Genomic DNA, 25,809 nt, shown 5'->3' with positions numbered 1-25,809 from the left:
CGCGTGTTAGAATTGATTTCCAGCAGAAGGAATTCACAAAATATCCATTTTAAACTGTTAATAACATATGAATTAAACTGACGATGTGATGCACATTTTCATCCAGAAGTTGTTGATTTCAACAACACGGCGGATTAAGTTGGTGGTTGTTGCTTGTTTTTACAAAATAACATTTTATTTTTCCTTGGGCAATTGATCTGCTATTCCTTTGATCCTTTGTATAGTTTCGGAACAAAAATATGGTCCGTGTTTGATTTATAAACCCGCACAAATAGTTTTTAATAAATAAATTATTTCTTAATTCACATTGCAAATGGCGCCGTGCTATAAACGTCAGTTTTTCAACACGAAAAAGCAAAGTATCACAAATGGAAAAAATTTTTCGCATTTTTTGGTTTTGTATGGAGTTTCAACGCGAAAACCGAACAGAGTACCGGCCTTAACACTTAAAGGCCGGTACTCTGTTCGGTTTTCGCGTTGAAACTCCATACAAAACCAAAAAATGCGAAAAATTTGCGAAATTTTTTCCATTTGTGATACTTTGTTTTTTCGTGTTGAAAAACTGACGTTTATAGCACGGCGCCATTTGCAATGTGAATTAAGAAATAAATTATTTATTAAAAACTATTTGTGCGGGTTTATAAATCAAACACGGACCATATTTTTGTTCCGAAACTATACAAAGGATCAAAGGAATAGCAGATCAATTGCCCAAGGAAAAATAAAATGTTATTTTGTAAAAACAAGCAACACCACCAACTTAATCCAATATCGCTCCCTGTAAAATAGCGCTCCAAGCTACCTAAAAAAACGCCGCTTTCTATGTGCGAAATAATAGTTTCCATAAAAATTTTTCGCAAGAATGAACATAGTACCGGCCTTAAGATATTATTGCTAAAGGCCGGTACTCTGTTCGGTTTTCGCGTTGAAACTCCATACAAAACCAAAAAATGCGAAAAATTTGCGAAATTTTTTCCATTTGTGATACTTTGTTTTTTCGTGTTGAAAAACTGACGTTTATAGCACGGCGCCATTTGCAATGTGAATTAAGAAATAATTTATTTATTAAAAACTATTTGTGCGGGTTTATAAATCAAACACGGACCATATTTTTGTTCCGAAACTATACAAAGGATCAAAGGAATAGCAGATCAATTGCCCAAGGAAAAATAAAATGTTATTTTTTAAAAACAAGCAACAACCACCAACTTAATCCAATATCGCTCCCTGTAAAATAGCGCTCCAAGCTACCTAAAAAAACGCCGCTTTCTATGTGCGAAATAATGGTTTCCATAAAAATTTTTCGCAAGAATGAACATAGTACCGGCCTTAATGTGTTGAATTTCACTGTTGAGGGTAATGTCTGTTTTTTGTTGAGAACGCGATTTTCTCAACAATTTCTCAACTTGAATATTACCCTAATCCTTTGAAAAAATGTTTGAAAAATTGTTGAAATTTAGCATGTTTCAAACGTTTGTGTTTATTGGGCTGTGTTTATTGGGACGTGGTACAAAAAAGTTTGCATATCTATACGACCCATTATTCCATATATCTGATACGTCAACAATTACGATACGCTTACGAATGTATAAGTAGGCCATTAATGTCAAATTAACAGCTGCCTTTGTGAATTTCTCCTGTTGTCATTTGTTCTTCGACATCTGACAGTATTTGTTTTTGTTTTAAGTGTTTTTTTGCATAAAAGGACAGCATTTGTTTTGTGCTTGTGTAGTTTTTAATTAGATCAAAACGCAATAAAAAATATCACTCATACTCGTTCTGGGTTATTTACAACGTCATTAGAAATTCATATATCTTCCAGGTAAGCGATTTGTGCTCTCAGTGAACATTACCACAGCCCACTTTGGATTGTAAAATATTTTTCACTAGCCTATTTCCTATAATGGGGACTTCGTTCATTACTATCTATTATCGTTATACATATCTATTTATCAAACAGAATTTGTTTGTGACATGGAGATATCACTAATCCGTACAAACATTTAACAGTAAAGCAGTGTGCCTGTGTCTGTACCTTACCTTTGTTATCTTTTATGTATAACTTTTAGCCACTATTTAAAAATTGTTGATGATTAATTGTCAATAAATTAGAAAATTGTCTGCTCGTATTGTTAAAGGAGAAATCATGTAAGCAATTAAATATTACGATATCATATCTGATGAACATATAAATAAATTCAGACTTCGACTTTTGAATGAGCTTAAATTGTTTAAATAAAATTCCAAAAAATTTATTCTTCGAAATAGAACACTTGAATATCTGGCAATTTCGATGGCGTTATATCCTTACTTGTCGCAAAAACATTTTCTCAAAACCAATTCCATAATATCTGTTCCCCTTGTGTTACGGGCGATCGGACTCAAAAATCTGTCTTAAACCAATTGCTTCGATAAAATGACTGGACTGTTGCCTATGAGTAGTCAACAGTTACCTAAAAGTTGTCAACATTTGTTCTTGTCTGCAACCTCAGTACTGTCGAGAAGTAACTTCTGTAATTTTTTCCACTGGGGATTATAAACAGAATCAAAATGTCGACTTTTCAAAATTTTGATTTCTTTATCAGTTACGGGAAATGCAATCATTTCACAGATAAACAAAGGATAAACATGTATGAACGGCCGAAAGTTCGACTAGGTTGAATATTATGTACCCTCCACCATCGATTGCATACAAAGTTCTCTTTAAGACTGTTGTGTGTAATAGAATTACTTGGGTTGTGGTAGCAGTTGATGATTGTGAGGTTCTTAAAATTCTCTTCTTTCCCTACGGGAAATGGATCAACCACAGAACCGGTACAGGACTAGTCCCTGGTGTGTATGGACCAGTCCCAGTTCTGGTCAAAACGTATGGAAGGGACCGGTCACTTTATCATGGGTTTGTCATTGACGGGGTAAATGTACATTTTAGGACGCGTCTTGGACTCATCCCAAAGGACACGTCCTGGTAAAATTTAGCAGGGGCACCCCATAGACAGGTCCTCAGGAACCAGTATCGGACAAACTCTTAGAAATCTGTTTCAATTTGGGCATTCCAATCGAACCCGAAGTGAAAACAAAAAAACTTTTGAAATATGTCGAACAAAAGGTTATTCTGATAATTTTATTTCGCTAAATGTGAAAATGTTTGATATTAAAATCTTAATGGATCTAATATTTTAATATCAAGCGAGTACGGAAATAAATAAATTACGACTATTTAAAAATTGCAACTAACTGGAGCATAGGTACCAGTTCTGTCATAGGTCCGCGAGTGGCAATTTGCACCAATTTCCCATAGGGATGTTCTTGATGAGTTTATATAGAGGAGTCTATATATAATTATAAACCCATAAGGATAAATTTTTATTAGAAAACATCTACCAATATCTCATACCAAACCGCATCAGATGAAATTTAACCGCATCAGATGAAATTTGTTATTCCATGAGGCTCAAGTTGTCAATTCTCGTAATCGAATTATATGGAAGCTACCTATAATTATGGATCGATATTGACCAATTTTTGAAGAATTGCTACAAAGAATCGTAATGAAGTGAAATCATCACAATGGAGTGGAAATGTACTATGGTCATGGGGAGTATAAAACGTGTCAGTTTCAATAACAAGCCGGTATACACAATATAATTTGTTTTCACTCCCCATTCATATAAAAAGCATTGTTGAAAGTGTCAATATATTCGACAAAAAAATAAACAATAAATTACAATTCAATGACATCTACCAATTCAAAATAAAATGATCGTATGTGTTTTGTTTTCAATGTATTCTTATTAAAACACAATGACACAATTATTCGAAATTTTTACAAGACCTACATATATGTATGTACTATATGATGTTTCCTTCTTTCCATGTTGATGAAATTAAATGGAACTTATTGTGTTGCGGTTTTTTATGCTCATATGCTTCTCTTATCTCAAATACTGGTTCATTATGATGCCAGCTAATGTTTCTTCTCTTGCTTATTGCATCATTCATTTTTACTAAACCAAAGAAAAAACTTCCCTAAAAGAAGCCATATAAAACCTATACATATGTATATGCCTATGGAAAATTCTTTTGCATACTTCAATCTAGGAAGAGACAATTTTTTAACGGATATAGTAAATAATAGCTGACTTTGATGAATGTCGACAGTTGATATGAAAGTAAAGAGGAATGTTTCTAAATATCGGGTTATTTAGAGGGAACATTATATTAATTTCAACAAATTTTATTTCCATAGAATATTTTATTTCCATAGAAAATTTTGTCAAAATTTAATTTCTATAGAAAATTTTGTCAAAATTTTATTTCTATAGAAAATTTTGTCACAATTTTATTTCTATAGAAAATTTTGTCAAAATTTTATTTCTATAGAACATTTTGTCAAAATTTTATTTCTATAGAAAAATTTATCAAAATTTTATTTCTTTTTGTTTTTTATTGTTTTATTCGATCTTTTTCTTTCAATAAATGACAATAATTTTATTAAGCTAAGATCTCAAGCTTAATAAAAGTATTGACATTTATTAAAATTTTATTTCTATAGAATATTTTGTCAAAATTTTATTTCTATAGAAAATTTTCTCAAAAGTTTCTTTTATGTCTATAAAAAATTTTGTCAAAATTTTACTTCTATAAAAAATTTAGTCAAAATTTTATTTCTATAGAAAATTTTTTGTCATTATTTTATTTATATGTAAAATTTTTTCCAAATTTTATTTCCATAGAAAATTTTGTCAAAATTTTATTTCTATAGAAAATGTTGTCAAAATTTTATTATACCCACCACCATAGGATGGGGGGTATATTAACTTTGTCATTCCGTTTGTAACACATCGAAATATTGCTCTAAGACCCCATAAAGTATATATATTCTGGGTCGTGGTGAAATTCTGAGTCGATCTGAGCATGTCCGTCCGTCCGTCCGTCCGTCCGTCCGTCTGTTGAAATCACGCTAACTTCCGAACGAAACAAGCTATCGACTTGAAACTTGGCACAAGTAGTTGTTATTGATGTAGGTCGGATGGTATTGCAAATGGGCCATATCGGTCCACTTTTACGTATAGCCCCCATATAAACGGACCCCAAAATTTGGCTTGCGAGGCCTCTAAGAGAAGCAAATTTCATCCGATCCGGCTGAAATTTGGTACATGGTGTTAGTATATGGTCTCTAACAACCATGCAAAAATTGGTCCACATCGGTCCATAATTATATATAGCCCCCATATAAACCGATCCCCCGATTTGGCTTGCGAGGCCCCTAAGAGAAGCAAATTTCATCCGATCCGGCTGAAATTTGGTACATGTTGTCAGTGTATGGTCTCTAACAACCATGCAAAAATTGGTCCACATCGGTCCATAATTATATATAGCCCCCATATAAACCGATCCCCCGATTTGGCTTGCGAGGCCTCTAAGAGATGGAAATTTCATCCGATCCGGCTGAAATTTGGTACATGGTGTTAGTATATGGTCTCTAACAACCATGCAAAAATTGGTCGACATCGGTCCATAATTATATATAGCCCCCATATAAACCGATCCCCCGATTTGGCTTGCGAGGCCGCTAAGAGAAACAAATTTCATCCGATCCGGCTGAAATTTTGTACGTGATGTTAGTATATGGTCTATAACAACCATGCAAAAATTGGTCCACATCGGTTCATAATTATATATAACCCCCATATAAACCGATCACCAGATTTGACCTCCGGAACCTATTGGAAGACCAAAATTCATCTGATTCAGTTGAAATTTGGTATGTGGTGTTAATATATGGCCTCAAACACCCATGCAAAAATTGGTCCATATCGGTCCATAATTATATATAGGCCCCATATAAACCGATCCCCAGATTTGACCTCCAGAGCCCCTTGGAAGAGCAAAATTCTTGCCATTCGGTTGAAATTTGGTACGTGATGTTAGTATATGGTATCCAACAACCATGCAGGAATTGGTTCCTATCAGTCCATAATTATATATAGCTCCCATATAAACCGATCCCCAGTTTTGACCTCCGGTGCCTTTTGGAGAAGCAAAATTCATCCGATCTGCTTGAAATTTGGTACGTGGTGGTAGTATATGATATTTAACAACCATGCCAAAAGTGGTCCATATCAGTCCATAATCGTACATAGCCCCATATAAACCGATCCCGAGATTTGGTTTTGGAACCTCTTGGAGGAGCAAATTTCATCCGAGTGAGTTGAAATTTGGTACATTGTGCTAGTATATGGTCGTTAACAACCATGCCTAACTAGGTCCATATCGGTCTATAGTTATATATGGCCCTCAGATAAATCAATCCCCAATCACACAAAAATTGGTCCATATCAAGTTCATAATTGTATATAGCCCCCATATAAGCAACCCCCATATTTCAATTCTTGCTCTCTACGTACAAAAAGTCCATATCGATTCGTAATTATTTGTAGACTTAACTATACATAACTTTATTGCCTAATATATACCATGTATGGACTAAATCACAGTCTTTCGTAGAAGTTTCTACGCAATCCATGGTGGTGGGTACATAAGATTCGGCCTGGCCGAACTTGCGGCCGTATGTACTTGTTTCTATAGAAAATGTTGTCAAAATTTTATTTCTATAGCAAATGTTGTCAAAATTTTATTTCTATAAAAAATTTTGTCAAAATTTTATTTCTATAGAAAATTTTGTCAAAACTTTATTTCTATAGAAAATTTTGTCAAAACTTTATTTTTATAGAAAATTTTGTCAAAACTTTATTTCTATAGAAAATTTTGTCAAAATTTTATTTTTATAGAAAATATTGTCAAAATTTTATTTCTATAGAAAATTTTGTCAAAATTGTATTTCTATTAGAAAATTTTGTCAAAATTTTATTTCTATAGAAAATGTTGTCAACGTTTTATTTCTATAGAAAATTTTCTCAAAATTTTATTTCTATAGAACATTTTGTCAAAATTTTATTTCTATAGAAAAATTTATCAAAATTTTATTTCTTTTTGTTTTTGGTGTTTTATTCGATCTTTTTCTTTCAATAACTGTCACTAGTTTTATTAAGCTAAGATCTCAAGCTTAATAAAACTATTGACATTTATTAAAATTTTATTTCTATAGAAAAAGTTTGTCAAAATTTTATTTCTATAGAATATTTTGTTAAAATTTTATTTCTATAGAAAATTTTGTCAAAATTTTATTTCTATAGAAAATTTTCTCAAAAGTTTTTTTTTATTCTACAGAAAATTTTCTCAAAATTTTATTTCTATAAAAAATTTTGTCAAAATTTTACTTCTATAAAAAAATTTTGTCAAAATTTTATTTCTATAGAAAATATTGTCAAAATTTTATTTCTATAGAAAATTTTTTGTCATTATTTTATTTATTCTTTTGCATACTTCAATCTAGGAAGAGAAAATTTTTTAACTGATATAGTAAATAATAGCCGACTTTGATGAATGTCGACAGTTGATATGAAAGTAAAGAGGAATGTTTCTAAATATCGGGTTATTTAGAGGGAACATTATATTCATTTCAACAAATTTTATTTCTATAGAATATTTTATTTCCATAGAAAATTTTGTCAAAATTTTATTTCTATAGAAAATTTTGTCAAAATTTTATGTCTATAGAAAATTTTGTCAAAATTTTATTTCTATAGAAAAATTTTTCAAAATTTTATTTCTATAGAAAATTTTGTCAAAATTTTATTTCTATTGTAACTGTTGTCAAAACTTTATTTCTATAGAAAATTTTGTCAAAACTTTATTTTTATAGAAAATTTTGTCAAAACTTTATTTCTATAGAAAATGTTGTCAAAATTTTATTTTTATAGAAAATATTGTCAAAATTTTATTTCTATTAGAAAATTTTGTCAAAATTTTATTTCTATAGAAAATGTTGTCACAATTTTATTTATATAGAAAATTTTCTCAAAATTTTATATGTATGGAAATTTTTGTCATTTTTTTATTTATATGAAAAAATTTTTCAAATTTTTTTTCCATAGAAAATTTTGTCAAAATTTTATTTTTATAGAAAATTTTTAAAAATTTTATTTCTATAGAAAATTTTGTCAAAATTTTATTTCTATAGAAAATTTTGTCAAAATTTTATTTCTATAGAAAATTTTGTCAAAAATTTATTTTTATACCCTGCGCCACACTGTGGAACAGGGTATTATAAGTTAGTGCATATGTTTGCAACACCCAGAAGGAGACGAGATAGACACATGGTCTCTTTGGCAAAAATGCTCAGGGTGGGCTGCTGAGTCGATATAGCCATGTCCGTCTGTCCGTGAACACATTTTTGTAATCAAAGTCTAGGCCGCAGTTTTAGTCCAATCGACTTCAAATTTGGCACAAGTATGTGTTTTGGCTCAGAATAGAACCCTATTGATTTTGGAAGAAATCGGTTCAGATTTAGATATAGCTCCCATATATATATTTCGTCCCATATGGACTTATATGGCCCCAGAAGCCAGAGTTTTACCCTAATTTGCTTAAAATTTTGCACAAGAAGAACTATTAGTTCTATAGTCAAGTGTGCCAAATTTTATTGAAATCGGTTCAGATTTAGATATAGCTCCCATATATATCGTTCGCCCGATTTACACTCATATGACCACAGTGGTCAATATTTTACTCCGATTTAATTGAAATTTTGCACAAGGCGTAGAATTAGCATTGTAGCTATGCGTGCAAATTTGGTTGAAATTGATTTAGATTTAGATATATCTCCCATATATAGCTTTCGCCCGATTGACACTCATATGACCACAGAGGCCAATTTTTAACTCCGATTTAGTTGAAATTTTGCGCAGGGAGTAGAATTAGCATTGTATCTATGCCTGCCAAATTTGGTTGAAATCGGTTCAGATTTAGATATAGCTCCCATATATAGCTTTCGCCCGATTTACACTCATATGACCACAGAGGCCAATTTTTTATACCCACCACCATAGAATGGTGACGGGGGTATAATAAGTTTGTCATTCCGTTTGTAGTCTTGGGCTTATAGAAATCGTAGTTTTTATCTAATTTCTCTGAAATTGGAAATCTAGAGGTATTTTAGGACCATAAAGAGGTGTGCCGAAAATGGTGAGTATCGGTCCATATTTTAGTATAGCCCCCATATAGACCGATCTCCCGATTTTACTTTTTGGGCTTATAGAAACCGCAGTTTTTATTCAATTTACCTGAAATTGGAAATCTAGAGGTATTTTCGGGTCATAAAGAGGTGTGCCGAAAACGGTGAGTATTGGTCCATATTTTAGTATAGCCCCCATAAGAACGATCTCCCGATTTAGCTCCTTGGGGTTCTAGAAACCGTAGTTTTTATCTGATTTGCCTGAAATTGTAAATATTCTGGTATTTTAGGCTCACAAAAACGTGTATCGGATTAAGTTTTTATCGGTCCATTTGGTAATGCCTCCATATAGACCGACTTCATTTCTTGAGGGTGTAGAAGGCGCACTGATCATGAAAATTGCTTGAAACTCAATGTAAAATTTCCAGATTTTACTTCTACAGATTTAAGATTTCAAATCAAGACGTTATTTTATAAATTTCTTGCACACTTACAAGAGATGTTAGTGATTCCTCTAAAACTCAAACTAAAATGGTTCTTATAAATCCAGAATCTGATATAGTCCTCATAGGTGAAATCTTTAAATTTATCTTCGGGAAGTGTCCTCAAGTCCTCAAGCCCTCCTGAAATTTCAAAGGAAACCCTAATATTTGGTTCATGGTGGTGGGTATTTAAGATTCGGCCCGGCCGAACTTAGTGCTGTATATACTTGTTACAATAAAAAATTTACCATTTTTGGTAGAATTCAACCAATTGTGGCAACCGTGTTCCAAGATCCACAATCGATTTGTGGTTAATGTGGTTTTACAACGCACTGAATTGTCTGAGTTAAGCTGAACAAAAACTTGCTACCACAAACAATGTGATTACTTATGTGATAACCCGAATTTTTTAGTGTAGCAGATTTTTAAAATATGCCAAAGAAATCGTAGAAAAAACAATGTAATTATCTATGTTTGTTACTCCAACTAAAGAGGAAATCAATTGGAGAAGTACAGACTTATGTTTATATTCTTTACTGCTACATTTGATTTTCACTTTAGTCACATTTTGTAATCTAAGCAAAGCAGTTTTATAAATTCATTCATTTATTTATTTGTTGTGGTGGTTTACTTTTGGTATTTGGAACGTCATAATAATGTTGGACGATAATATCGATAGTTCAACGAATGTACTATTTATTATCCATATGAGAAACAAACAAAGTTCAATTGAAAAACTAAGTGCTATGAATCATATTTGATTATTTTAGCATGTGGTGCATGGTTATGAAAGTGCATATTTGAAAAAAGTTCCACAATTTTATATGAATAGAAAATAATTTCAAATGAGTGATTTAGTTTCAAAAGAAGGCGGTTATTAGCTGTATCATAGAGAATTTATGTGTTAGTATATGAAACGTTTGCCTATGGGATAGTGATTAAAAAATGTATGATTTAAAAATAATATAAAACAAAAAAGAATAACTTAGAGTTGGCCGATGTCGAATCCCTTGTAAGCTACCATCCCAGATCTTTTGTGTAACGAATATTTAAAATTGTGACAAAAAACAAAGCACAATTGGAAACTAAGGGAAATGAATCATATTTGATTATATTTTTCCAAGTAATTTAAGTGGATATTTAAAACAAAGCTTTAATTTTCAATTAAATTCATTAGTGTGGGTTAAATGATTTATTTCCAACAGAAGGCGCTTATAAACTGTGTCATATATAATATACAGTGCCGCACATAAGTATTGGCACAGCACCCTAAATCACATCATGGTATCTGCGCAAAAATGTGCCTAAGCTCCCAAAATATATACCGATCGACTCAGAACCACTTCCTGAGTTGGTTTAGCCCTTGGTGTTCATCCGCCTTACCATGTATTTGTTGTTCGCAGTATGTAGGCCACTATTATTAACCTATTTTGATGAAATTTGGTACAGTGTTGATGGAAAAAATGGGGGAATATAGTTACAAATAAAACAATTTTTATACCCTCCACCTTAGGATGGGGGTATATTAACTTTGTCATTCCGTTTGTAACACATCGAAATATTGCCCAAAGACCCCATAAAGTATATATATTCTGGGTGGTGAAATTCTGAGTCGATCTGAGCACGTCCATCCGTCTGTTGAAATCACGCTAACTTCCGAACGAAACAAGCTATCAACTTGAAACTTGGCACAAGTAGTTGTTATTGATGTAGGTCGGATGGTATTGCAAATGGGCCATATCGGTCCACTTTTACGTATAGCCCCCATATAAACGGACTCCCCAAATTTGGCTTGCCGATCCTCTAAGAGAAGCAAATTTCATGCGATCGGGCTGAAATTTTGTACATGGTGTTAGTATATGGTATTTAACAACCATGCAAAAATTGATCCACATTGGTCCATAATTATATATAGCCCCCATATAAACCGTCCCCCGATTTGGCTTACGGAGACTCTAAGAGAAGCAAATTTCATCCGATCCAGCTGAAATTGGGTACATGGTGTTGGTATATGGTCTCTAACAACCCTGCAAAAATTGGTCGACATGGGTCCATAATTATATATAGCCCCCGCACACAAAAAAATTTCACGAAAATTTTTCCAATTAAAATTTTAATTGAGTTTTAAAAAAATATTCAATTAAAAATTTAATTGATTCAACAAATTTTTTAATTGAAACAAAAATCAATCACAAAAATAATAGTATCAATTAATTTTTTAATTGGATCAATTAACTTTTTAATTGACCTTCAATTAATTTTTTAATTGATACTATCATTTCTGTGATTGAAGACATTTTAATTAAAAATTAATTGGATCAATTAATTTCGTGATTGAATCAGAAAAAAAATTTTTTGTGTGCATACAAACCGATCACCAGATTTGACCACTGGAGCCTCTTGGAAGACCAAAATTAATTTGATTCAGTTGAAATTTGGTACGCGGTGTTAATATATGGCCTCAAACACCCAAGCAAAAAATGGTCCATATCGGTCCATAATTATATATAGCCCCCATATATACCGATCTCCAGATTTGACCTCCGGAGCCCCTTGAAAGAGCACAATTCATCCGATTCGGTTGAAATTTGGTACGTGATGTTAGTTACGGTATCCAACAACCATGCAGGAATTGGTTCATATCAGTCCATAATTATATATAGCCCCCATATAAACCGATCCCCAGATTTGACCTCCGGTGCCTTTTGGAGAAGCAAAATTCATCCGATTCGGTTGAAATTTGGTGCGTGATGTTAGTTATGGTATCCAACAACCATGCAGGGATTGGTTCATATCAGTCCATAATTATATATAGCCCCCATATAAACCGATCCCGAGATTTGGTTTTGCAGCCTCTTGGAGGAGCAAATTTCATCCGAGTCAGTTTAAATTTGGTACATTGTGCTAGTATATGGCCGTTAACAACCATGCCTAACTAGGTCCATATCGGTCTATAGTTATATATAGCCCTCAGATAAATCGATCCCCAATCACACAAAAATTGGTCCATATCAATAATTGTATATATCACCATATAAACGACCCCCATATTTCAATACTGGCTCTCTACGTACCGTGCAAATTCCATATCAATTCGTAATTATTTGTAGACTTACCTATACATACCTTTTTTGTCTAATATATACCACGTATGGTCTAACTCACAATTTAGAAGACTATGTTAAGAATTTTTAAGATACCACAACCCAAGTAATTCGATTGTGGATGACAGTCTTTCGTAGAAGTTTCTACGCAATCCATGGTGGAGGGTACATAAGATTCGGCCTGGCCGAACTTACGGCCGTATATACTTGTTTTATTTATTTCTTTTATATACAATTACAATATTCAAATATATAATGCCTCAGCGCACAGAGGCTTAAAAGAGGCTAAAAAAGAGCAACTGCTTGAGCTTGTAATTATTACATAGATAATTAATCAATTACAAAAAAAGATGTTCAGTTTAAAGGAAAAAAATTATGAAAGAAGTATTTCCATATTATTTAGTCCATTAATTGTCTAGACTGCTTGATGCTGTTATCAAACAAAAAAGAATGCCCAAAAAGTAATAAATGTACAAAAAACTAATTTAGAACTACCTGAGCCAATACTTTTGTTCCTCAATTTGCCTTGTTGTAATTTTTTTTATAGTTTAAATATTGAAAGAACAAAGATTTTTCTAAAAAAAATTATCTAGATTCTTAACCCTCTAATGTCCAAGCCCACCTTTAGGCGGGCTTCATTTAATAAGGAAGCTTTTAGTAAAACACACATTAAGATAACAAAAATGGGCAAAATAAAAAGAAAACTTATTTGAAACTATTCAAGAGGCTTTGCAGTATATGCTGAATTTTACAGTATAATTTTTTCTTGCTTAGTTCTCTTGCTTTTGTGTCGTTAACATTGAAAATTTAATCAGCTGGCAAAATAATTGGGGCATTAGAGGGTTAATGCAGTTATAATCCAAATTAAAATATTGTTTTTAAACAAAGTTGTTTGGTGTGCCTATATTTATGTGCGTCACTGTATATGTGAGAATATACATGTGTTTTTTAAAATATGTATGCATAATATTTCTTTTTGTTTGTGAATATTAATTAAACATTTAATAACATGTATCATTACTATGGAATATGGTATTATAAGTTTATGGTAGTACATATACATGCAACACCAAGAAGGAAATGACATACATCTCGGATGGTATTGGCTAATATATTCCTAACCAAATTATGCGTCGATTTAACGATGGTCGTAGCCTGTCATCAAAGCCTACGAAGTAGTAGGTTTTTTTTTTGTTTGTCAGAAACGGTTGATTTTGAGGGGAATCACTTCAGATTTAAATATATCTCCAATATATATTCAACGGTAAAACCCATAGGGACATATAACATATGTGATAGGTATTTTTAGTAAATGCGGTATCAAAAGCGACTGAATAGTGACGCTTGTGATACCACATTTATATACAGCCGTAAGTTCGGCCAGGCCGAATCTTATGTACCCTCCAACATGGATAGCGTAGAGACTTCTACGAAAGACTGTCATCCACAATCGAATTACTTGGGTTGTGGTATCTTAAAACTTCTTAACATCGTTTTCTAAATTGTGAGTTAGTCCATACGTGGTAGAGAGCCAGAATTGAAATATGGGGGTCACTTATATGGGGGCTATATGGACCAATTTTTTATGATTGGGGATCGATTTATCTGAGGGCTATATATTACTATAGACCGATATGGACCTAGTTAGGCATGGTTGTTAACGGCCATATACTTGCACAATGTACCAAATTTCAACTGACTCGGAAGAAATTTACTCCTACAAGAGGCTCCAAAACCAAATCTCGGGATCGGTTTATATGGGGGCTATATATGATTATGGACTGATATGGACCACTTTTGACATGGCTATTAAATATCATATACTACCACCACGTACCAAATTTCAACCAGATCGGATGAATTTTGCTACTCCAAAAGGCACCGGAGGTCAAATCTGGGGATCTGGATTTATATGGGGCTATATATAATTATGGACTGATATGTACCAATTCCTGCATGGTTGTTGGATAATATTTACTAACATCACGTACCAAATTTCAACCGAATCGGATGAATTTTGCTCTTCCAAGGGGCTCCGGAGGTCAAATCTGGGGATCGGTTTATATGGGGGCTATATATAATTATGGACCGATTTCGACCAATTTTTGCATGGGTGTTTGAGGCCATATACTAACACCACGTACCAAATTTCAACTGAATCAGATGAATTTTGGTCTTCCAAGGGGCTCCGGAGGTCAAATCTGGGGATCGGTTTATATGGGGGCTATATATAATTATGGACCGATTTCGACCAATTTTTGCATGGGTGTTTGAGGCAATATACTAACACCACGTACCAAATTTCAACTGAATCAGATGAATTTTGGTCTTCAAAGAGGCTCCGGAGGTCAAATCTGGTGATCGGTTTATATGGGGGCTATATATAATTATGGACCGATATGGACCATTTTTTGCATGGTCATTAGAGACCATAAACTAACACCATGTCACAATGGACTGAATAGTCTAAGTGCGCCTGAATCTTAATCGGGCTGCCACTTTAACCTTAACACCATGTACCAAATTTCAGCCAGATCGCATGAAATTTGCTTCTCTTACAGGCTCCGCAAGCCAAATCGGTGGATCGGTTTATATAGGGGGCTATATATTATTATTGACCGATGTGGACAAATTTTTGCATAGTTGTTAGAAACCGTATACTTACACCATGTACCAAATTTCAGCCGGATCGGATGAAATTTGCTTCTCTTAGAGGCTCCGCAAGCCAAACCGGGGGATCGGTTTACATGGGGGCTATATATAATTATGGACTGATGTGGACCAATTTTTGCATGGTTGTTAGAGATCATACGCTGACACCATGTACCAAATTTCAGCCGGATCGGATGAAATTTGCTTCTCTTAGAGTCGCCGCAAGCCAAATTTGGGAGTCCGTTTATATGGGGGCTATACGTAAAAGTGGACCAATATGGCCCATTTGCAATACCATCCGACCTACATCAATAACAACTACTTGTGCCAAGTTTCAAGTCGATAGCTTGTTTCGTTCGGGAGTTAGCGTGATTTCAACAGACGGACGGACGGACATGCTCAGATCGACTCAGAATTTCGCCACGATCCAGAGTATATATACACACAAAAAAAATTTTTCTGATTCAATCACGAAATTAATTGATCCAATTAATTTTTTAATTGAAATGTCTTCAATCACAGAAATGATAGTATCAATTAAAAAATTAATTGATCCAATTAAAAAATTAATTGATTCTATTAATTTGTGTGATTGATTTTTATTTCAATTAAAAAATTTGTTGATTCAATTAAATTTTTAATTGAATATATTTTAAAACTCAATTAAGATTTTAATTGGAAAAATGTTCGTGAGGTCTTACAGCAATATTTCGATGTGTTACAAACGGAGTGACAAAGTTAATATACCCCCATCCTATGGTGGAGGGTATAAAAACGGGTTGCCACTTGAACCTAACGAGGATAACACGATTTCAAACTGATTCACATAGGTTATAGCCGAGTCCGAACGGCGTTCCACATTCCAGTGAAACCACTTAGAGAAGCTTTGAAACCCTCAGAAATGTCACCAGCATTACTGAGGTGGGATAATCCACCGCTGAAAACTTTTCGGTGTTCAGTCGTAGCAGGAATCGAACCCACGACCTTGGGTATGCAAGACGGGCATGCTAACCATTGCACCACGGTGGCTCCGTGGTGCAATGTGGCTCAATGGTCATGAAATCAGTTTCAAGAAGATAACTCAATTGCAAACTGATTTACATTAAATTTTGTTCAGAAAGGAGAATTGGCATTGTTGGTTTGTGTACAAAATTTATACAAATCCGCCCAATTATGTACTTGGATAGCTTAGAGTTGCTTCCACGGTTGTCACAGGAGTAAACAATAAATTGCAAAGATTCTACTAAATTTTAAAAAAATCTAAAATTATTTATTAATTCATATGACATTTTAAAAATTTTAGAATTTTGCCTTTATTTTATTAAATTAGGAATTAAGATCACTTCCAATAGAGATATAAAGTAGTTTGATAGTCAGTGAGAGCCAAAAGAAGAGTATGACTAAATATTGCGAGGAAAACAAAAAAAAGATCCATCTCAAATTTTTGTTCCACACGAATATTGCGAAAATTACAGTATAAATACAAACGGCTATATCATCCTAATTTCTATGTACTGAAATTTATCAAAAAAAAAAAAAAAACAAAAATGATTATGGTAGAGTAATTGAAATATTTTGAAAATTCAACCAGAGTCAAATTTTCGCTCAGGGCCAAGGTATAATATACCTTGCTCCTGCCCTACTCCTCGAAAAAAATTATGTTTACGTTCTTTTGGGAATATTTTTTCCCCTTTATTCCATTCCACTTGGCATTGGGCATTTGGGCATTTATTGTGCAGTTGCTGTAAAGCTACTTGAAACTTTGCGTAGTGTATGTCCTTTTCATTTCCAGTTCTTTGTGGTAATCTGTCGTTTTTTGTTGGGTTCTTCGTTTGTTCTTTTCCATAATTTCACATTTGAAAGTTTATTTGGTTAAGAAATACCTCAAATGATACGTAGGCATCGCTTGATGAAGGCTTGTTCTATAGGGCGAGCTATATCTATTCTATACACACAAAAAATTTTTTCCCGATTCAATCACAAAATTAATTGATCCAATTAATTTTTTAATTGAATTGTCTTCAATCACGCAAATGAAAGTATCAATCACAGTTTTAATTGAGAATCAAAAAAAAAATACTTGATTAAACAATTAATTGATTCCATTAGTAAATTTCAATTGATTCAATTAAATTTGTAATTGATGTCGATTGCAATTCAATTAAGTTTTTAATTAAAAACGAAACTATTTTTAATCGCTATACTATAGTTCAATCACTTTCTGTAACTATTTTTAGTCCTTTTTAGTTTTATTCAAAAATTGATAGTTTTTTCAAAAATTTTTAATTAAGAATTTTGAAAAAAAAATCCATAATTTTTTAACTTTCTTACTCTTCCGAGTTTGATTAAATTTGAATTTAAAAAATTTCAATCATTGACTTAAAGTTTCTAGTTTGATTAAAAAATTAATAGTATCAATTAATTATATCCTGCGCCACTGTGGAACAGCGTATTATAAGTTAGTGCATATGTTTGCAACACCCAGAAGGAGACGAGATAGACACATGGTGTCTTTGACAAAAATGCTTAGGGTGGGCTCCTGAGTCGAAATAGGTATGTACGTCTGTCCGTCTGTCCGTCTGTCTGTGAACACATTTTTGTGATCAAAGTCTAGGTCGCAGTTTTAGTCCAATCGACTTCAAATTTGGCACAAGTATGTGTTTTGGCTCAGAATAGAACCCTATTGATTTTGGAAGAAATCGGTCCAGATTTAGATATAGCTCCCATATATATCTTTCGCCCGATATGCACTTATATGGCCCCAGAAACCAGAGTTTTACCCTAATTTGCTTAAAATTTTGCACAAGAAGAACAATACTACTATAGTCAAGTGTGCCAAATTTTATATAAATCGGTTCAGATTTAGATATAGCTCCCATACATATTTTTCGCCCGATATGGACTAATACGGACCCAGAAGCCAGAGTTTTACCCCAATTTGGTTGAAAATTTGCACTTGGAGTACAATTAGTAATATAGTCATGTGTGCCAAATTTGATTGAAATCGGTTCAGATTTAGATATAGCTCCCATATATATGTTTTTCTGATTTTGACAAAAATGGTCAAAATACCGACATGTTCATTGTTAAATCGCCACTGCTTAGTCGAAAAGTTGTAAAAATGACTCTAAGTTTCCTAAACTTCTAATACATATATATCGAGCGATAAATCATAAATAAACTTTTGCGAAGTTTCCTTAAAATTGCTTCAGATTTAAATTTTCCCATATTTTGTTACTAACATTGTGTTCCTCCCTATAGATTTTGTAGAAGTCTATCAAATTCTGGCCAGATCGAGTGATATTTAAATGTATGTATTTGGGACAAACCTTTATATATAGCCCCCAACACATTTGACGGATGTGATATGGTATCGAAAATTTAGATCTACAAAGTGGTGCTGGGTATAATATAGTCGGTCCCGCCCGACTTTAGACTTTCCTTACTTGTTTTGTAATTGAAAAAGTTTCCAACTTCTACGTTTTGATTGGTAATATTTTGGTGATATTTTTTTCTGTGTAGGTCGAGCTATATCTGAAACTGATTCGATTTTGATAATATTTTGTCGGATTAGTTGATGCCATAAGACATTGCTATGTGTCAAATTTGGTTTAGTGCATAATTATCATTTGGTTGCATGGCCTTTATATTAGTCCTCCAGACTACAAGCGATAATAGAAAATAAAGCCCAATATTTTTTCCCCATTCGGCATTTAAAATGTTTTCTAACTTCGTCAAATTTTGGGATTTTTCTTTCTTACTTTCCAATTTAAATATTTCAAGCGTTTTATACGTTTAGATTGTGACGAAAACATACGCATCATGGTCGCTAAGGTAGCTACGAGTCAAGCGATTGTAATGCTATGGGTCTTTGTCTTGTTGGAATAGGCTGTTTAGAGACATCTTTCCACAACCGCAACTACAACATTCCGATATTGAAAATTTAGGTGGCTAGCACTCTCACATATTTTTTTTTGCCCGTTATGTACTCGTATTTACACAGAATCCACATTTTATTGACCCGTATTGTTTCCTAATCAGCTGTCCATTAATATAATCAATGTTTTTTTTTTTAATAAATAAACGGATTAATTACATTTTGTTAATTTTCCTGTTTGTTTCATTCTTCTTTACATAAAAAAAGAAACAAAGTTGTTTCATACACCATCAATAAACTCGGGTTGTGATTAAACATCGATTAATTACAAACAAGAAGAAAAAGGTCAGAACCGGGAGTGAGATTAACAAGAAGAGGCATAGAGAGATTCAATTCTCTGAACATTGAAAATGTCTCAAAATCTTAACAATGCTTCATCGTCACATCGCGATTATGGTGCCACTTCAAGTACGGCAGCCAACATGATGAGTGCTGGTGGTTCATCAACAACAACAACAACATCAATACCCGATGTGAATTTTTCCGGCTTCAGTCCCACAGAATTTATGTCACTCATTGAGGATATAGCTCACAATATACAAGCCATTAACTCATCCTACAAGCAGTTGGATAAAATCTTACAAATCATTGGCACACCACGCGATCAACAGTCGACACGTGATAAAGTTCATGAGATTCATACAAAAACAAATCCTCGCATTGAAACGACCAGTATTGATTTTCAACGTCTAACGGCAATTGTACGTCGTGGAGATAAGCAACAAAAATTACAATTAGAAAAGCTTACAAATGATTTTTGCACAGTGGTTGAAAAATATTCTGCCGTACAGAGACGTATTGCTATCGCTATGCGTCAGACATATTCACAAAATCAATTGGCCCAAATGCAAGAGCAACAGAAACCCAATGATAATGACCGTCAAATGTTGCTGCAACGTCAAATGCAAATGGAACAACAAGAATTGCAATTCGAACATGATTTAATGGTCGATCGAGAGAGACAGATAAAACAAATAGAAGCTGATATGTTGGATGTGAATTCGATAATGCGTACTATGAGCACTTTTGTGCAGGCTCAAGGCGAAGATGTGGGTAAGTAAAATAAGAAATAATTGAATAAAATTTGCTTTCTCTAAGCTAAGCGGTCAATACCAAAATAATCGCGGATATTAACGTCAGTTTTTGTTTCAATTGGGAAGATTAATTCTCATATATATGAAGTAAGTATATGAGACCCAACATGAGTAATTTCCTCCGGCAGATCTATACCGAAGGCAATGGAAATTCGCCTCGAGCCAGCGATGAAACATTTATAGATAGGCGTTCCGGAATACAAATCTGAACATCGGTTAATATGGGGGACCATACATATATAATTATGAACCAATAATTTGTCTGACAGATATAGGAGGTGGAGGCAGAGGGGAGTTCTATATATTAACAATTTTTTGTGGCATCTAAGAAATACTAAATAAAGAATAAGTTACACACCCAATATCAAACTGATCGGAAACAAATACCTCCCAGGAAAGCTGAAGCCTCAAAAATTTGGAGATTGGTTAATATAGGAGACTATATATAATTATGAATGAATATAGTTTTCAGATGGTGGATACTGATAATGAGAATAAAAACCCCGATTTTTTAACTTTTAAAATATTGAAAAAGTTGACTTTCGACATTTGTAGCTATTGAAACGCTCACTTTTGATCTTGCTACTTCACACCCTTCCTTCAAATCAAATTCAACATTTAAAATATTCCGATTGAAGCTCGATTTGGCGACTTTCGGTTTTATAAAAAATTAATTATTCAATTTTGACTAACATCAAAAGTCGATTTGACACGATTTTCACAAAATTCAAAAGCCGATTATTTATTTATTTATTTATAATTAATACTAAATTTATAGTAAATATAATATTAGTATTGAATAGAAAAAAAGCATTGGTAACTGAGGCCATCAGCTATAAAAAAAACCGATTAGTCAATTTTGAATATTACAAAAAGTCAACATCGAATATTTTTATACCCTCCACCATATCTTGGTGATATAGTTCTCTTTAGTGAGACGTTCAAATTGCAATTTAATCCGAGGGTATCTCGTTATAAGAAAAATAATTTTTTGCGATTCCGAATATCGGAAAATGGGGGGTATATCTCCTAAACAAACAGATCAGAAGATTTGGTAGATTTTTTACTGTTTGGTAGATTTGAAGAATTCCTTATGTTTTGGTAGATTTTCCTCTCCAACTAAGAGGTACTTCAGTTTGCAATAAAAATAAAATTTTGACAAAATTTTCTATGAAACTAAGAATTTGACAAAATTTTCTATAAAAATAAAATTTTGACAAAATTTTTTATAGAAGTATAATTTTTACAAAAATTGCTATATATGTAAGTAAAATTTTGATAAAATTTTCTATAGACAATTTTGACAATATTTTCTATAGAAATAAAATTTTGACAATATTTGCTATAGAAATAAAATTTTGACAAAATTTTCCATAGAAATAAAATTTTGACAAAATTTGCCATAGAAATAAAATTTTGACAAAATTTTCTATAGAAATACAATTTTGACAAATTTTTCCATAAAAATAAAATTTTGACAAAATTTTCTATTGAAATAAATTTTGACAAAATTTTCTATAGAAATAAAATTTTGACAAAATTTTCTATAGAAATAAAAGTTTAACAAAAATTTGTATAGAAATACAACTTTTACAGAATTTCGTATAGAAATAAAATTTTGACAAAATTTTCAATAGAAATAAAATTTTGACAAAATTTTCAATAGAAATAAAATTTTGACAAAATTTTCAATAGAAATAAAATTTTGACAAAATTTTCTATAGAAATAAAATTTTGACAAAATTTTCTATAGAAATAAAATTTTGACAAAATTTTCTATAGAAATAAAAATTTGACAAAATTTTCTATTAAAATAAAATTTTGACAAAATTTTCTATAGAAATAAAATTTTGACAAAATTTTGTATAGAAATAAAATTTTTACAGAATTTTCTATATAAAATAAAATTTTTACAGAATTTTCTATATAAAATAAAATTTTTACAGAATTTTCTATAGAAATAAATAAGTGAAATGAATGAATGAATGATTAAATAAATGTTTGAATTGAAATAAAATTTTGCCAAAATTTTCTATAGAAATAAAATTTTGACAAAAATGTCTATATATGTAAAATTTTGAAAATATTTTCTATAGAAATTAAATTTTGACAAAATTTTCAATAGAAATACAATTTTGACAAAATTTTCTATAGAAATAAAATTTTGATAAATTTTTCAATAGAAATAAAATTTTGACAAAATTTTCTATAGCAATAAATTTTGACAAAATTTTCTATAGAAATAAAAATTTGACAAATTATTCTATAGAAATAAAATTTTGACAAAATATTCTATAGAAATAAAATTTTGACAAAATTTGCTATAGAAATAAAATTTTGATAAAATTTTCTATAGAAATAAAATTTTGACAAAATTTTCTATAGAAATAAAATTTTGACAAAATTTTCTATAGAAATAAAATTTTGACAAAATTTTCTATAGAAATAAAATTTTGACAAAATTTTCTATAGAAATTAAATATTGACAAAAATGTCTATAGAAATAAAATTTTGACAAAATTTTCTATAGAAATAAAATTTGGACAAAATTTTCTATGGAAATAAAATTTTGAAAAAATTTTCCATATAAATAAATAATGACAAAATTTTCCATACATATAAAATTTTGAGAAAATTTTCTATAGAAATAAAATTTTGAGAAAATTTTCTATAGAAATAAAATTTTGAGAAAATTTTTTATAGAAATAAAATGTTGACAAAATTTTCTATAGAAATAAAATTTTGAGAAAATTTTCTATAGAAATAAAATGTTGACAAAATTTTCTATAGAAATAAAATTTTGACAAAATTTTCTATAGAAATAAAATTTTGACAAAATTTTCTATAGAAATAAAATTTTGACAAAATTCTCTATAGCATTAAATTTTGACAAAATTTTCAGTAATTAAATATCTTTAAAAATTTTAATTTTCGTGTCAGATCCTATCAAAGTCCATTGTGAGTAAGTTCTCTCTTTTTGTAGAAGTAATAACTTTCCCTTATTGACGATTTTTTAACAGAATTATACTGCATTTATTATATTTCTTTGAGTGCACACAAGTTATTTAGATTATAATATTTTATTATTATTATTTTTTCTAGAACGCATTGAAGCATCTATTGAAACTACCGCTGCCGAAGTTGAACTTGGCCGTGAGGAATTGGCCAAAGCTGCACGCCATCGACAAAGTTATCGGCGAAAAATTCTAATACTTTTAGCAATCGCTGTGATTATAGGTTTAATTGTAACTGGAACAATTGTTAGTAAATTGACCAGTTAAGTACCATACGTATGTAGTATATATTTCGTACCGAAGTAACAGCGTGAAGTTTGCTCTGTGGCAATGCGGAATAATATGATATAGCGGAACACTCCGATTTTCGTTTTGTTTTTTTTTTCCTATAACTATCATAGTAGTATCTTATCATAACAAGTAGAGAACAATATATTTGATATGAAAGCGCATTATAAATGCACTGTGGCGATTTAAATAGAATTTATGATAATATTTATACGTATTATTTATGTATGTTGTTTTGTAGGATATTTATTATTTATTTTTAATTAAACACTTACTGGTAACATTTTTATTCAATTACCATTTATTATTATGATTCTACTGGAGCAATAAATATATAAATAGATATGTATTTACTAATTTCTGTAAAAATAAAATTAAATACAATTTAATTTATACATTTCCATTCTTTAATCATATAATAAATATTCGAACAAATCTGTTGACATTGAATTAATAATGTACGTATATACTTTAATCTCCAAAAAGAAAGAAAACTTCTTTCAAAGATGAAATAAGAAATTGGGAAATATATTTAGATTTAAAATATTTATATACGGTACTTATTATTATTCTTCGTAAGTATTTTGGCCAGTATTAAGTTCGTATAACACAAGCGCCACTTAACATTTAGCAAGTATATATGGCCGTAAGTTCGGCCAGGCCGAATCTAATGTACCCTCCACCAAGGATTGCGTAGAAACTTCTACTAAAGACTGTCATCCACAATCGGCTACATACTAGCACAATGTACCAACTTTCAACTGAATCGGATGAAATTTTCTCCTCCACAAGGCTCCAAAACCAAATCTGGGGATCGATTTATATGGAGGCTATATATGGTTATGTACCGATTTGGAAAATTTTGTCATGATTGTTAAAGTACCAAATTTCCACCGGATCGGATGAAATTTGCCTCTTCAAAAGGCTCCGCAAGCCAAATTTGGGGGTTCATATGGGGATTATACGTAAAAGTGGTCCAATATGGCCCATTTTCAATACCATCCGACCTATATAATAACAACTACTTATACCACGTTTCAAGTCGATAGCTTGTTTCGTTCGTCGTTAGTTAGCGTGATTTCAACAGACGGACGGACGAACATGCTTAGATCGACGCAGAATTTCACCACGACCCAGAATATATGTACTTTATGGGGTCTTAGAGCAATATTTCGATGTGTTACAAACGGAATGACAAAGTTAATACACTCCCCATCCTATGGTGGAGTGCAGCGTTGCCACAATGAATATTTATTTCGGACCACCATTTTTCCAAAGTTGGACCAAAATGCGTGCCAGCGGACCATTTTTCCAAATTAAATTAATATCATTTAATAGTTAAAACTTTTCACAATTTTACTACGATAGAAAATTTTTTTAACCTTTTATTTTTATTTATTTCTAAAGGAAATTTTTGTGAAAATTTTAATTCTATAGAAATTTTTATCAAAATTTAATTCTATAGAAAAATAATGTCAACATTTTATTTCTGTAGAAATTTTTATCAAAATTTGATTTCTATAGAAAATTATGTCAAGATTTTATTTCTATAGAAAATTTTGTCAACATTTTATTTCTATAGAAAATTTTGCCAACATTTTATTTCTATTGAAAATTATCGCAAAATTTTATTTCTATAAAGAATTTTTACATTTTCTTGTACAAACTTTTTGCATGATTTTGTATTTATGTACAAAAATTTGGCAAAATTTTATTTCTATAGACAATTTTGTTAAAATTTTATTTCTATAGAATTTTTTTTTTTTTTTAATTACCGATTTAACGAAAATGGACCAAAATCAACCAAATTCCATTTGGTCCGACCATTGAATTCCAATTTTGGTCCGATCGGACGAAAATGGTAACCCTGGTATAGTGTATAAAAATCATTATTTCTAGCATATTGTGTGCGAAGTATTAGGGATGCGGTGGTTTGGCATAGTGTGTGAATATAACCATAGCGATAGGCGGTAGGCGAAACATTTTTGCCGCAACGGCAAATACAATAAGCTTGACGGCGAATAATTCCCTTTTTCACGTTTCCTAGCGTTTTTGTTGTCAATACAGCATGCTTTGACAATATTAAACAATGAAGTTGAATAAAAACATACAATGGCTTGTTATTTGTTGAGTTATTAATCTACACGTGTCCAGGCAACAGC

General features: G+C 31.6%; 1 protein-coding gene across 2 annotated transcripts; it reads left to right on the top strand.

Annotated features, from left to right (window-relative positions):
• The first annotated feature begins 1,643 nt into the window (after window positions 1-1,643).
• On the top strand, window positions 1,644-24,193 carry Syx13 (syntaxin 13). 2 transcript variants are annotated; one of them, XM_075305142.1, is made up of 3 exons: window positions 1,644-1,822; window positions 19,459-20,304; window positions 23,448-24,193. In XM_075305142.1, exons 2-3 carry the CDS (start codon window positions 19,602-19,604, stop codon window positions 23,624-23,626), a joined length of 882 nt encoding a protein of 293 aa, XP_075161257.1. In that variant the 5' UTR covers window positions 1,644-1,822; window positions 19,459-19,601; the 3' UTR covers window positions 23,627-24,193. The 2 variants fall into 2 exon arrangements, with proteins under 2 accessions (XP_075161257.1, XP_075161258.1); XM_075305143.1 differs by lacking the exon at window positions 1,644-1,822 and adding an exon at window positions 10,455-10,570.
• The last annotated feature ends 1,616 nt before the right edge of the window (window positions 24,194-25,809 follow it).

Source organism: Haematobia irritans, chromosome 4 (genome assembly GCF_050003625.1).
Source record: "Haematobia irritans isolate KBUSLIRL chromosome 4, ASM5000362v1, whole genome shotgun sequence".
In the NCBI taxonomy this organism is placed as follows: Eukaryota; Metazoa; Arthropoda; class Insecta; order Diptera; family Muscidae; genus Haematobia; species Haematobia irritans.
The sequence above is the reverse complement of the archived record's forward strand: the minus strand, read 5'-3'. Positions and strand labels throughout refer to the sequence as shown.

Coding starts and splice junctions, on each gene's coding strand:
- Syx13 (XM_075305142.1), top strand. CDS start 19,602: ATGTCTCAAAATCTTAACAATGCTTCATCGTCACATCGCGATTATGGT. Junction 20,305..23,447: donor GGCTCAAGGCGAAGATGTGG/GTAAGTAAAATA, acceptor TATTTTTTCTAG/AACGCATTGAAGCATCTATT.